Here is a 15,230-nt window from a genome sequence, read left to right on the forward strand (position 1 = left end):
GACTCAAATTGAGATCCTCATTGTAAAAACTCTACTCAAAGACACAATAAAAGAAGGCCACCACTGAGAGCTGGACCAGAGACGTAGCCCAGAAGAATTGGGTGAACTCCTTATTAAATTATGTTGTGTTCTGTTTTTCTTGTTGTGTTTCCCTTACTGTTTTCCATTTTCCAGTGTCTGTGTATTTTGCAATCTGATCGATCTGTTGCCTAGGATAACATATACACACACCAGCACATGAGTCTGTAATACCTTCATTCATTAATTAATTAAATGAGGTCACTCACGAGTGATTTTCAGATCAGTAACTAATATTGGATTCATAATAATAACAAAGAGAAGGGGTCTATAATCCCCTTAACATTTAAATGGAGACAATGTAGAGAAGAAAATAAAATAGAATGTCAAGAAATTAAAGTCAGAAGCCCTCGAATCGAATTAAAATTCAAGAAGAAATACAAGCAGATGAATCCTTGTGATACCTGAAAAAGAAGCCATGAGAGGCTGAATCGACTGAGAACCCTTATGCTCCTATCTACCTTAATGTCTATATTATGAACTAGTTATTACCTATGCTGAGACTTGTAAATGTTCCTGTTAAATATTATTAATGTACCATTTGATATAATATTTGTGTCTTTCCTATGATATGGTAATGAAGTATTTTCTAACCCTAGTTAAACTTATAAGGCCTTCCCCTTATTTTGACCTAATCTATCAGCACAACCGTAAACAAACTTAACAGCAAATCACTCCTAGGCCTTATGTCATAGCTATGAAGTCCATATCAAGCTACCTGGGAAGACTCTTTACTAGAAGAAATTCTCTCTACTCCACAGTAGTCCAACCCTTCACCCATAAACTCATTTAGATTCTTAGAAAAGGAAGCTTATGAGGATTTGAGACATAATCCAATTCATAAAACGTTGGCAAGACCCTTTTCTCCTAATCATCATGAAATTCTACTCCAAATTTTAACTATGACCTAGATACATCCTCATTTTCTAAGGAGGTATCAAAATTTAAATAGGCCAAATGATCACAAGGGTGTTGGAATGAAAAAAATCCAAAAGCCTCTAATCTTATGATAGGAAAATATTTTTCATGTCATTAAATGAATGAATCATTAAGTAGCATATAGTTTAAAGTGAAAAATGAATCTCACATGGGACTACATATTTTTCTACAACGAGAATGAGTTAATTCACTACCTCATCTTTAAATTGAGCACCATTGTCTAGTTTTACAACCCCAAATAGAAAATCTCCATCCATCCTACATGTCAACCCACCAAATCACTTATCATCTAAAATTCTTAATTAAAGGCAATACTACAATTAGCACCTAGATATATCCATAACTATGACCATGGTGTCATCAAAAGTGTAAGTTGAAGTGATCCAATATTTTCATAAAGCATAAACTCCCCTTCTGCAACTTTTACATTTTCCCATAAACCATCCATCAAGTCCACCTTATCTAGGATATGTACCACTGCAATTAATTTTGTTTCCTTAAAGGATATGTTAGCGTTAATGAAGGTTTTTATACAGTTATCAATCCCCTTGAAATCCTTTTTCAACCAAAACTCCAATGGAGCTCCAGGTGATTTCACATAAGTTAGAGTTGCATCCCTTCTCTCCCTCCTTATGTCAAAGAATAGTCTCTAATGCTTGAAAGTGAGAGGAGGAGAGTCCTAGTTCAAAGATCATATCAATATGCTTGCTACATAAATACATGATTAAAGAATAAATGTTGGCCCTTATTGAGTGAACATAAGGCATAGGCTCACACCACAATAGTGGACTCAAAGCACTGGAAAGCCACTCCTCCAAAATCCTTTTGTTCATTCTACAATCTAGGGAATGACTAATCAACATTATTTTGTCCATCCTGAATACCCCATTTAACTTAACATCCTTACCCAATACTAGATTTACAAACAAACCCTTCTTCATTATACACTTCCATTGCGCCTCTTTGGGCTAAGATTCTTCCTATTGGACCTTTCCTCTCATATTTTATCACTTGGAATTATACTCTTACCCTTAAGTTCAACCTCATGTTTCTCCACGCTAACAATTCTAAGAACAACCATTTCTAGTTCATATTTGTTGAAAGAAAAGGAAATAAATCCTATCTGAAAACCCTCCAAAACCTCAAATAGAATACCCAACATAAATATTTGCAAAGATAGTTCTTAAGAAAGTTTGTAAGGAAAAAAGAGTTTTCACTACATCCTCCTTAGTGAAAAACAAAATAGAACACAAGATCATGCCAAATGTTTTGACATAAAATCCTTCACTTCCCCCCTAATCCTTACCACCAATATTGAGGCCATCCACTAATCATGTATTATGTTTAACATACAAAACTAACAAGCAGGAATGGAAGTGTTGATTCCACTTTGACCACTCTCCCTTCAAGTTTACACTATCATATTTTCCATCCAACCCTTAGTTTTTCTTAATATACAAGCTCAATATCAAGGGTTTGAATACAAATCCCTCTCATGTAATATAAATGGCTAAGAATATTATATACACAAGGAAATTAACATAATTAAACCCCTTTCATGGTATTTTAATTAGTCCCACAAGTCTCCCAAAATCATGACATTTTTTTGTTTATTCATATATATTAGAGCATAAAGTAAATTTTAATTTTATCCCATTTATTGGATGGAGAGAAATTTTATAGTTCATTATAAAATAGATGTATAATTATTACTATGCTTGATAACATGTTAACAAGTGTTCCTTTTAAAATATAAACTAAAACGTTCTTTAACTAGGAAAACAAAAAACATAAATGAATATACATGTTTTGTTCATTTTAACTAAAAGTATTATGAAACTTTAATAATTTCACTTCAATGTCTATATAAAGTGACTTAATTTTATATCAATTAGAGAGAGATATAAATAATTAAAAATAAAAATAAAATTTACATTTTCACTTTTGAGTGTGAGGTGTGAGGAAGATGTACACTTCTTATACATTTTGAAAATATTTCAATACAAGACTTAATTAAATTATTTGAATATACATGTTAATTAATTTATTTCAATATTAACTTGAGACAGAGATAAAGATAATGATATTTTAGTATGCTAAGAAAATAAATATTAAAAAAAATGTTTATTAATAAAAGTAACAAGAAGGAGATGTGTAACTCATTTAATTTTTAATATAAAATTAATAAATGGCATTTAAAAGATCACACAAATAACAATAACAAAATTTCATTGTAAGTTATAAATAAATATTGATAACAAATAAATTATTTTAATGTAAATAATGCTATCTATAAATAAAATACTTAATTCACATCTTCAACTATATATATATAAAATAATATGAAATTTTCAAAATATTAAATCTATTTATACATTTAAAAAATTCTATTTAAAAAATTCTAATTATATATATATATATATATATATATATATATATAATAATATATAACATAATTTATATATATATACATGGAATCTCTTTTATAAATACCAACATAATTTATAACTTTAATAATACAAATATATTCCATTTCTACCTACCAAAATTGAAAAAGTGCAACATCCACTAACGATTTACTTGAGTGCACACCTTCATTACAACAACAGCACTATTAGGGTATACATTTGATTGGCACCCACAAGTAAATCTTTTATGAATATATATATATATATATATATATATATATATATATATATCCGTTTCCATTTGATTTATATTTTTATCTATTATTTAAATATAGTTTATTATGTGGTTTGGTTAATTTTTTTATCAATATAAAAATTAAAAAATAAAAGTTTATTATGTGGTTTTGTTAATATATTTTTTTATGAATATAAAAATTAGAAAATAAAAATTTATTAGGTAGTTTTGTTAATTTTTTTATGAATATAAAAAATAAAAGATAAAAAAATAAATTGTTAATGTATGTTTTTAATTTTGCTTTACTAATTTGAATTTTTGGATTTAGTATAAAATATTTTTATATTATTTTGGAAAATTCAAATATATTTAATGGGTTCACTCTTATTGTAAAAGTAGTCAATGATTTGATGCAATTGTATAATTATTATTTATGTTGTTTCATACATTTTATAAATTATACTAAATCATTTTAGAAAATCTTTTTAGTTGGGTCAAAACTACTCACTATAATATTTTGAGGAGGAACGATTCAAGATCTCAATTTGATGAGTTGGATTGAAGGAAGACCTTATAAATAATAAAACAATTTTGAATCCACTTTTAAATATAAATTTGGAGAGATTCAGATATGAATGTATTGAACACACCATACCTTTCCTCACCGCACTTTTGAGATTTCCTTTTCCAACCACAAAATAGATTTTTTCCCTAATCAAACTAATAAATAGAAACATTTTGTAAAAAACTAAAATTTATAACCAATGTGATAACACTAGAGAAATTACATAAAAGCTCTCAAAATCAAACTATTTTACCCAAATAAGCAAGAGAAGGCAAACTATTTCACCGAGATAAACAAAGTTATCATTTTATATAAGATTTTGATGGCCCTCGGTGTAAGTCATCCGTGTAGACATGTCATGTAAGTCTCAACCACGGGGTTCCACTCAATGAACCTATAACATATCACGTGTGTTCATGCCATACTAAACAATACCCCTAATTTGACTACATATTGGAAAGTACCTATAAAAATTACATTATTTAACCTCCTACCAATACGAACCCAATATACCTTCCCAATTTAAAAAACCCCTACTTTCACTAGATATTATAGGTATCCATTTTTCATTAACATTTTTTATACCTTTTTATTTTTCATTAATTTTGAGATCATTTTTTTATACCAACCAATATAAAAACCCTTTACCCCATAATATATGTTTAATATATTATGTCATTTTTTAGTCAATATATATCTCCCAATATGAACCCACTTAGTATAGTATTACTCCCCTAGTAAAGCCCCCATGGTCTCAACATTAAGTGTGTACAATACAAGATTGTATGGTGCAACTACACATAGAGACGAGCTTCTTCTAATAAATCGAAAGATTCACTATTATTGAATCTATACTTATAAATTCTATACTTACCCTGAAATCTCATCTTACAATATTAATATTGTGAGTATAACATAATGTAATACTTATCTGGGAGCCTCAGTATATTCACTAACTTATTTTGTTTACTCACTATCAATCTTTATTTTCTACATTTTTATTTAAAATTATATATATATATATTAACTAAATTGAAGATTTACAAAATTAAGTCACCTATATAAATTTTAAAATATCAATATTTAACAATAAAATAAAAAAAATATACTAATAAACACTCATCAAATTTAACTATATTATTGTCGCTCATATCCCACGCTTATCCAATCGTATCCAATGTAGAAATAAATCCTTCATAGCTCCAATCCCATTGATGAAGTATAAAACCCCCCCTTTGCGGACAAAACCGAATGGGCTATTAAAATAATGTATGTTGACTCTGCCGATGCTGAAGCTGAAATACATCGCTGTAAACTTATCATTCAGGTTAATGCATAACGCTTAACCATGTGAAAGATAAAACATTCAGAGTTCTTTTCTTAGGGTTATGAAATGTAGGAAATTTGTTCAATTTGAAAATTGTAAAAGAAATTATGTATTATATTTTTAACATAAATATTATGTTCACATAACTAAATTAATTTCATTAAATTTATAAAATTAAATTTATTAATTTTAAATAAAATTTAAATTTAAATATAAATAAAGAAATATATTATCCCTAAATACTTATTTTGCATAATTTCAATGGTAAAGATAACACTATCTTACATATTTTGGCAATGTTAAATTTATCTAACAATTATTAATAATGATGATAGAATTTTCACTTATATTATTTTAGTGTGAAGTTATTTCTGTTTTAATATAAAATTATATTTATTTTTTTTCTAAAGAACTAATGACTTTATTTGAGATATTATATTTTTATTTAAATCATTTGAATAGAATAAAATATTTTTAACTTTTTTGATAAAATATTTGATGATGATGATGATGATGATGATGATGATGATGATGATGATGATGATGATGATGATGATGATGATGATGATGATGATGATGATGATGATGATGATGATGATGATGATGATGATGATGATGATGATGATGATGATGATGATGATGATGATGGTGGCGGCGATGGCGGCGGCTGCGGCCAGGTTAAGAAAAAAATGATTCAATGATGATGATGACGACGACAACGACGTTAAGAAAAAAAATGATTCTTCAAAATCTTGTTTTTATGATTAAAAAAGAAGGAAAAAAAGGGCTCTAAAATAGCTATAATTAATATGTTTTAATAAGTCAGAAAAATTAAAAGTGTGGTAGACATTAAGAAATTGAGAAAAAAGTGATGATGATGATGATGATGATGATGATGGGACATTAAGAAAAAAAATGATTCTTCAAAATCTTATTTTTATGATTAAAAAAGAAGGAAAAAAAACTCTAAAATAGTTATAATTAAGATGTTTTAATAAGTCAAAAAAATTAAAAATGTGGCAGACATTAAGAAATTGAAAAAAAAGTGATTCTTCAACATCTTGCATTTAAGATTAAAAAGAAGGAAAAAAAAATCTCCAAAATCACTATAATTAAAATAACTTAATAAATAAATAAATAAAAATTATTACCAATATTAAGAAATTGAAAACTAATATAAACTCTTCTCCCATAGTTGAGATGAGTAAAATTTTTAGAAACATTTAAAAATCTACAACAAAATATACTACCTCATAACATCCCCTTCCAACATCGCCTCCACCATAACATCCCACAATGGTGTTACGAGATTACACTTCACCTACATGCTTGAAAATATAAAAAATATACATAATCAACGCTCGTTTTTTTGGATATAATTTTTTTGGGGATATAAAATAACATTTGCGCCATATTCACCGAGCTTACGCTATATGGAAGTTCACAAAAGCGCGTTCGCATTCCAATTTCTATTAGAGAAATAATTTCTTTATCAGCGGAGAAGATCTTACAGTTTATGTATGTAGGAAATACATGAACATCAATAAACAACAAACTAAAGCTCTGAGTGGGCATCAGAAAACGAAGAAAATTCCTGTGTCTCGACGATGGGCTCAATAACTTCTTCAGAACCTGAAGAAGTTGGATTCGGAACGGAGCATGTGGTACGGATCTCTCCCTTCTTGCCCGTTAGAACGGCCAACTGCCCCATTTTATGCATTCCCACTACAAACTTTTTGAAGAACACGGTCTGGCTGGATGCAAAGCTGTCAACGATGTCTTCACTATCGGTGGAGTCTGTGTAGAGACTCTGGTCGGAGGTGAGGAGCCCTTTGTTCTTCTGCAGATTCACGTAGTATTTCTTGTCGAAAGCGTTCGGAGTCTGGACATCCAAGTTTGTGAAGTCCACGGTGTTATTGACAGTGGGGCATAATGAATAAAGATCGTCTGCCAAACTGTTTGCTAGATTTTGAGCCATAATTGCTTTTCCTGTGGTCTTGTTATATAATCGGTTATCGAAGGAGTTGCAGTGAGCACGGCCAATTGTGTGTCCACCTGAAGCAGAAGCAGGGCATGACAAGAAACCAGTTAAATTACTTTAAACAGTTATTTTATCTTTCAAAACGTTATATTTGTAAATTTCGGAAATATTTCAAAATCTAATGAATAAAAACTAAATCAATGGTTGGATCTCAATAATATATCTCAAATTCCAAAATATTCAAACGAAATCTTCCATACAAATAAGAATGCCACATTAGTAAAATGAGCATCAGACCTGAAAGAGCTACCATATCGGTCAAACTGAATCCTTTGTGGCTAAAAATGTTCATCAGCTGTGTCACATCAAAAGTTGGAGAAGGTAAATTGGCGAGAACTACGGATTGAGTAGCAAAGCCTAGGCTGTCTCTGCGTCCAAGCGGTACTGGGTATTTTGGGCCTCCTGCCTTCAAATTGGTGATTTTTGTTAATTTTTTTGCAAATTTTCATAACAAGCAACAGATCCACAAATTTTAATACCACAAAAGTAATGAGATTCCAGAAATATCTTAAAATTTGACTAGTTAAAATATTAAGATTATGTTTCTCTACACCATCATATTGCAAAATATTATAAAATTAAAGATATTTCTAAAAAATCTAAAATCAACCTAAAATACTCCAAAAATAAAATACTACCAACCTTAGCGACAGACTCACGAGCGGCCAAAGCCAAAAGATCCGCACATGTCACAACCCCTCTGCAGCTGGCTTCTACAGCAGTTTTGATTTCGTTTATCAGCTGCAAGGCCCGGGCTCTCAGCGTTAGATTTGGAGGAGCCTGCTGCTCACTGGGGTTGCTTTTCGATCCTGTCAGCAACACGGATCCATCGCAGCCCTTTCGAAATATAATAAGGAATGTTAGATTAGTTTGTGTTATTTGGTTTCAAAGTTCACCATATATTGTACAAACTTATAAAGTGATTTAAGAGAAAAATGAAAAAATATTATATTTACCGAAGAATAATTTCAACAAATCGGTATAATTTTTAAACAAACAAACAAAAAAATACACATTCCAAACCATGTAACCCATATATTAAAGCAACATTAAAATATACATTATACCTGCACAAAACAATCGTGAAAATGAAGTCTCAACAAGCCTGCAGCTTGAGTGATATCTTCGTCCAGCGCCTCCTCAAGTGTCGTTTTTACTATGTACTCCAAGTCGGGGCAACTCTTCTCATAAAATGTCCACGAAAGCCCATGCACAGGCTTTGGCAGATCGTCTACATGGACAACCAATCCATTGGTAGAAATTATGCACGCAGAAACAAATATAAAGACACACGCAATGGAGCTAATGACTGCGTATTTATTCATCTTTTGGTTTTGAAATTCTTCTGAGATTCTTCAAAACCTGTAGATTCACAGATAAATTTAATTGTAAAACTCGTCGCCTCTGCAAATACAAATATAGTTGTAATATAAGTCACATAGCTGAACTCAAACAGATACTACCGATTATCAAGATCTTACCCGAGATTTTTGTAACACAGAACTACAGGATGATTCATATTGTGGCAAACTATGGGAATCCTATTTATATATCACATGAGATAAATACGGAAGCATCCTCAGAACTTCGCTGACGATAGACTTTTTTATTTCGTGAATGACCAGGTCACAAGCTGCCGTTGCTTCTGCCACGTCACTATTCGTCAAGTGAAAGTGACTTTTGCAGAAGAAACATAGGCATATAGACGCTCATGGTGGGCTTAATTAGTCTGAAATTTCAAAATGAATTGCCAGCACCGCCGCCTGCGTCCATGAGACTACTTAGCTGAAGTTTATCCCTTTTATCCGAGCACCACCGACGCCTGCGCCAACAAAACCACTTGCAGCTCAAGTTGATTTTTTTGGCATTGTTTATAAGTGAGAGATTTTTGGATCAGTTTTAGGTTTATTTTTTTATTTAATTTGTATGGAGTTTTAGGTTTATTTTTTTATTTAATTGGTAAGGATTTTGCATAGATTTATTGAAATTATAAGTTTGATTGGTGATTTTTTTAATGAAAATATCAAATAAATTTTCTAATGCTGATTTATATATACAATCATAAATAAAATTTAAACAATACAAATCAAAATTCTATCACAATAATTTTTCCATTACCAATTACAAATTCACTAAAAACTCTAAAAAAATCTCACATATAAACAACTCGGATTTCTTTTAGCAGCTGAACTATTTTTTGAACTTCCCATATTCATTTAATTACCAAATATTTAACAGATCGACAATCAAGATAAGATCAAAATTCTTGCCCTAGTTTCTTCGTCACGTGCTTTTTTTCCTGCAGAGCAAGTCAACGAGCTTTCTTGGTGCACGCGTTTCCTCTATTTCTCTAACACAGCTCTGTAATCAACAACCGACTTCCCAGACTTTTAAATATTTTTTTGACTTTGGTAATATTTTATTATTTAAATTATGTTTATAATGTCGAAGTAAATAAATAAAATAATAATCCCATATTTTAATATCTCTAAGTTTAATAAATCTTTTAAATTTAAAAAATGCAAAATAAATTATTTACATTACTCTCCCTAATTTTAGGGGACCGTCCAATGTTCTTCAAATATTAAAAGAATAAAATACAATATCCACATTCAAACTTGTGCAAAATTTCTTTTGTGAGACGTGCAGCAGCCGCGTGGACCTCTTATCTAGTGGGAGCAGGTGATCACCATGCAACTCAACATCTTCAATTGCTCCAAAGTTTTCTGGATCATGTCACATATGTGGAAAACGACGGCTTTATTTATTTTGGAGTTTTGTGAGAACTAGGGTTCAATAAATTTGGAGTTTTCTAGGAAGTCCGCAAAGGAAATTACAGAAACGACGAAGAGTGCGCCGCCCAAAGAGTGGCCTCTGCACAGATGTTAGCAAAAGAACGACGACTATCGTAGAAAACGGTCCCCACTAGGATGCCAGAATGGTAGAGTGGGTAGACCAGGTACATTCTATATTACAAATTAAAGCGTGGAAGTTGGACGAATAAAGTTGATATATTTAATAAAGCTGATATATTTTGGGATAATTGGATTTATATTGACATGTTGTGTTAAATATGAGTAGTATATTAATACGGTGGTGAATTTAAGTGTATTAATAAAATCATATCACTTATATGAAAGCCCATTAAAGCACATTAAAAGCAAATGGGCATAGAGAAATGGAGAAGAGATATTGATTCAGTTTTGGATGATGCATTTGTCTATGAGCTTGACAATTTTGGGAGGGCATAGAGAAATGGAGAAGAGATATAGATTGAGTTTTGGGTGATGCAATTGTTTATGAGCTTGATAATTTTGGGAGTGTAGTCAATTTGCAATGGATTTATGAATTCAATCACATAATTCATGTAGAGTCAAACAATACGAATATAATAATTGAGAATTTGATTACAAAACATGAGCTTTTCAAAATTCATACACGACGAAGTGTGATATAAAGCGAATCCCAATAAATCCTTATGTGAATCTATATCTAATTTGTGGATACAAACCCCTAGCCCACCCCTAGACCCACACATCTATTAATATAGCTTGAGATAAAATTGTGATATACACCTCGTGCCAACTGTAAAGATGTCAATTTGCTATTAGTTGAGTCACATGACACGAATACATGGAACACATAAGACATAAAAATACATGAGGGGCACAATTTATATATATGTGTAATATAAAATACTAAAATGAAACATAGACATAAATGCCCAAATTGTTTTTAGGAACTATAAAATTTACAAAACACTTGGAATCCCTTCAAATATTGATTTCACCCTTCACTTGCATAATGAGAGACTGAGAACTCTTTCCCTATTGTTGAAAGAAGGAAAATACTAATACAAAAGCATTTTTTAGAGTGAGAGACATGAGACATTTCTAGGGAACATTTTTTAGAGTGAGAGAAAATATTTTTTAGACTCAAAGATACAAGACATTTCTAGGGTGCATGTCTCACACATGTCTAAAATGTGTTTGGCCCATATTTGACAAACCTAACACATGTCATATTTTTCAAGGTCACACTTCTAGGGCATATGCTAACACATGTCCTATTTTTTTAGGGTCACGCTTGTAGTGCATGTGTTTAGCACTTGTCCTATTTTTTCAAGGTCACACATCTAGGGCATGTGTTTAGCATATGTCATGTTTCCTTAGGGTCAAACACATCTATGACACATGTTCTAGTGTGTTTGTGTCTAATAAACGAGATACAGGGATGGGACCCTAGTTGGAGGTGTCTTGTTTCTTAGGCTAGTGGTTTTCTCAATCAAAATACAAGCAAACCAACAACATAAATCTTTTTAAGATACTTTTTTTTTTTTGCTTTAAGTGCATGAAAATTTCCCAATCCATATTGTGTTGACCAGTGGAAGGGAGATTCGTTGCATTTTGATTTCATCTTTTATAATGAGATATACATCTATGCACCATTACTAAGAAAGATATTATTGATTTGGAGAAATTAAATTGCCATTCAATTCAAAGTTAAGAAACATTCATTTAGAGCATTTAAATTTCCATTCAATTCAAGGTCAAGAATATTTTATAAGTACTTTCTCATAGACATACACACCAATCATACCTTGAGTGCAAGACTATGAAATATTTAACACTTTATAGATACAAGCAGTTATAGGTGGATAATTAATTTGAAACAAAAATTATGAAAGTTACAGTTACATAAAATTTATGTCCACACCACTAGAAAGAACCATACCTTTGTCTTTTCCTTAGTGTTATTTATATTTAGGTATAGAGGATACAAAAATATGAATTAATAATAATTCTATGAGATCACGACTCACTTTATAATTAAGGCTTATTTTTTTCATGCAAATGAGCTAAATTTGCAATTCTGAAACAGATAACACTTCTAACATGATTTTTATTTAAAAGGAATAAAGAATGTTTATTATTGAAAATTAGGATATAATTACAAATATCACCCAGACGACATTTGTATGACAAATCAAATTAATAGGAGAACAACAAGATCCATTTCCATCTATTGTGGGGCCATACATTTACCATATCATACCATAAATAACTACGCTCCTCATTTATCATCTTTTCTAGGCCAATATTTACTGACCAGTAACCTTGATTTTCATATTTCCAATAGCAAAAAGGGGTTCAAGATAAATCCTTACAGTGTTTATGTGGCTCTCAAACATGCCAACAATTGGAAAGAGAGTTAAACATTTTCATGTGGAGCAGTTGTAATGATCGATATAGTGTTGAGTTGGATTTCAAACATGCCATTGTTTGGAAAGAGAGTTAAACATTATCATGTGGAGCAGTTGTAACAATTGATATGGGTGTCACAATATAGACCAACGTGTCTACAACTTCCTTCTAAATAGAGTTAAAAGATAAACTTTGGGAATCAAACTTAAGGATGGTCAATAATGAATGTCTTGAGGCTATAAATTTTGTTTAGGATAATATCACTTCTTATTTCATGGGCAGGTAAATGTATTTAGCTTTGGACCAATACCCAACACTCACACCTATCCGGCTTGATCTCTCATTGATAAAGATTTATAAATTTCATCCTAGAAGATAGTTATAGACCAGAATCATCTATGTTGCACTTGCATAGTAACCTATTCATGTCACTGGATTTTGATGTCATATACTTCCAAGAGTAATGATTAGTTAGTTGTGCTTAGATTTCAAACAATTTCATTTTAACCATTCTAGTGGTCCTTAAATTGTTGAATCCCCTAAAAACATCCCACTGAAAGTCAATTTACTGCCAACATCAATCATGGCGGGGTCAACAGAACCTTGTAGGTTTAGCCAAAATCAACATTACCAATTAAATTACCAACATTAAAATTTCTTATTCCTTTGAACCACATTTTAATAAGTCAAATGAACCCCAATATTTGTATAGGTGACAATGTCTCTTCTCGTAACCTGACTACCTAAAGATGTGGCTATATATTGTTTTCCAAAAGCATGGGAGAAGAAAAAGAACTGAAACCACCAAAATTATAACACAATCTGAAGTTACAGATGTGATTATAATTGGATTAAGCCCATGTCGAACATTAGATTAGCGTCCATGTGGAAAATATGCATAAGGATGAGGAAGGTGGGTTAGTGCTAATGATACAATAAATGATGTAGAGAAACAAGGATGACGAAACTTGTTACCTCTAATAATGTTACAAACCTCTGAATTCCCACTCTCTGGTTCCCACTCTCTGGTTTTTTCCCAAAAAAATTGTTGAATGACACAATCATCATTTCAGATTAGTTAGTTTTGCAAAGATCTCTGGAATCTATCCATATAATCTATTTTAATTAAGAAGAATATGTTCAAGCCATCATCACTTTACTAAAACTCTAAGAATTTTACCCATAAAAAAATTTGATGAAAGGTACAATGCAACAAGGGAGGATAAGTAATTGAGCTCCACTCGAATTAAACCCTGTAAGTTTCTTATGTGCCAAAAGAAGGGCCTCGATATTCTTGAACTATCCCAACTGAGGGGTAGATATCCATGGAAATTATTTGTACTAAGGTCAAGAAACACCAAGGATTGCATGTTCCCAAGCATTGGTGGTATTGGTCCTCTAATATGATTTAATTCCACCTCCGAAATAATTTTAACTATAACAATCTAGTAGTCCCTACACTGTAATTTCCCTTGATATTTGATCAACACTTCAGTTCAGGAAAAAGTTTTCTAAACCTTGTCATGAGACAAATAGGTCACTTGAGATGTTCTTGATATGCTTATTATCATTAAAAAAGAGTCTATAGAATGGTTTCTCTTCCATAAGTCCATTTCTAATAAGGGAAGGCGGCATTGGGCTTGTAAAATTGTTCTGACTCAAATCATGAAACACTTGCAGAAGCTTAGATTGTACTTTTGCAAGTGGGATGTTTGCCCAAGTACCATAGTAGAATAGATTAGAATAGAGACTGGCAAGATCCTCACCAGTTTGAGGAACATCCAATGATCCTAGAATAAGTTGATTTGCCTGAAACAACTGCTTCTCTTGCCTATAGAAACTACTATTCACAAAAGTTGGAATGGCTCCTAGAAATAAATTCCACTAATTTTAAACAAAACCATGCAAAGAACAAGGAGTTGATATCAAAATAAAGGCCTCCAAAAAAATAAAATGATCAGAAAGAACTTCACAAATCAATACAATTTCATTCGGTATCAAACCAATGTTCTAACAAATATGTATGTAGCAGAAAATAGTCATCTTATTACATAAGCATGCCTATCTACCCACGAGACGCTAATGACTCTGGCAAAACATAATAATAAAAAAATAAAACCTAAAATGACAAATAATCATCGATTAAAAAAGAGATTTTAATTTTGGAAAAATAAGTCATAAAAAATACCCACTAGAAAAATATTAATTTACAAATTATAATAATCACAAAATTATAGTCATAATGATCACAATCATTTTCTTAACCTAATTTTATATATATATATATATAATTGCATTTTTATTGTCTTTCCACATCGATCATGACACAAATATTAAATTCTCATTCGAAGATTATTTAATTATTATATTTTGAAGAGTAATATTACTAACAATTTATTTAAAAAATTACGAGGCCATAGCTTTGTCAGAAAG

At 30.9% G+C, this 15,230-nt stretch overlaps 1 protein-coding gene across 1 annotated transcript; it reads right to left on the minus strand.

Moving 5' to 3' along the window:
- Positions 1–6,988: 6,988 nt before the first annotated feature.
- LOC149248546 (peroxidase 12-like) lies at positions 6,989–9,226 on the minus strand. Its single transcript, XM_089458466.1, has 5 exons — positions 9,075–9,226; positions 8,661–8,955; positions 8,236–8,430; positions 7,831–7,999; positions 6,989–7,607 (listed from the first exon to the last, which is right to left on the minus strand). Exons 2-5 carry the CDS (start codon positions 8,916–8,918, stop codon positions 7,108–7,110), a joined length of 1,122 nt encoding a protein of 373 aa, XP_089314592.1. The 5' UTR covers positions 8,919–8,955; positions 9,075–9,226; the 3' UTR covers positions 6,989–7,107.
- Positions 9,227–15,230: the final 6,004 nt, after the last annotated feature.

The sequence above is a fragment of the Pinus tabuliformis genome, chromosome 7 (assembly GCF_031772625.1).
Source record: "Pinus tabuliformis cultivar Carrire ecotype Pingquan chromosome 7, CPIR1, whole genome shotgun sequence".
NCBI classification, from domain to species: domain Eukaryota; kingdom Viridiplantae; phylum Streptophyta; class Pinopsida; order Pinales; family Pinaceae; genus Pinus; species Pinus tabuliformis.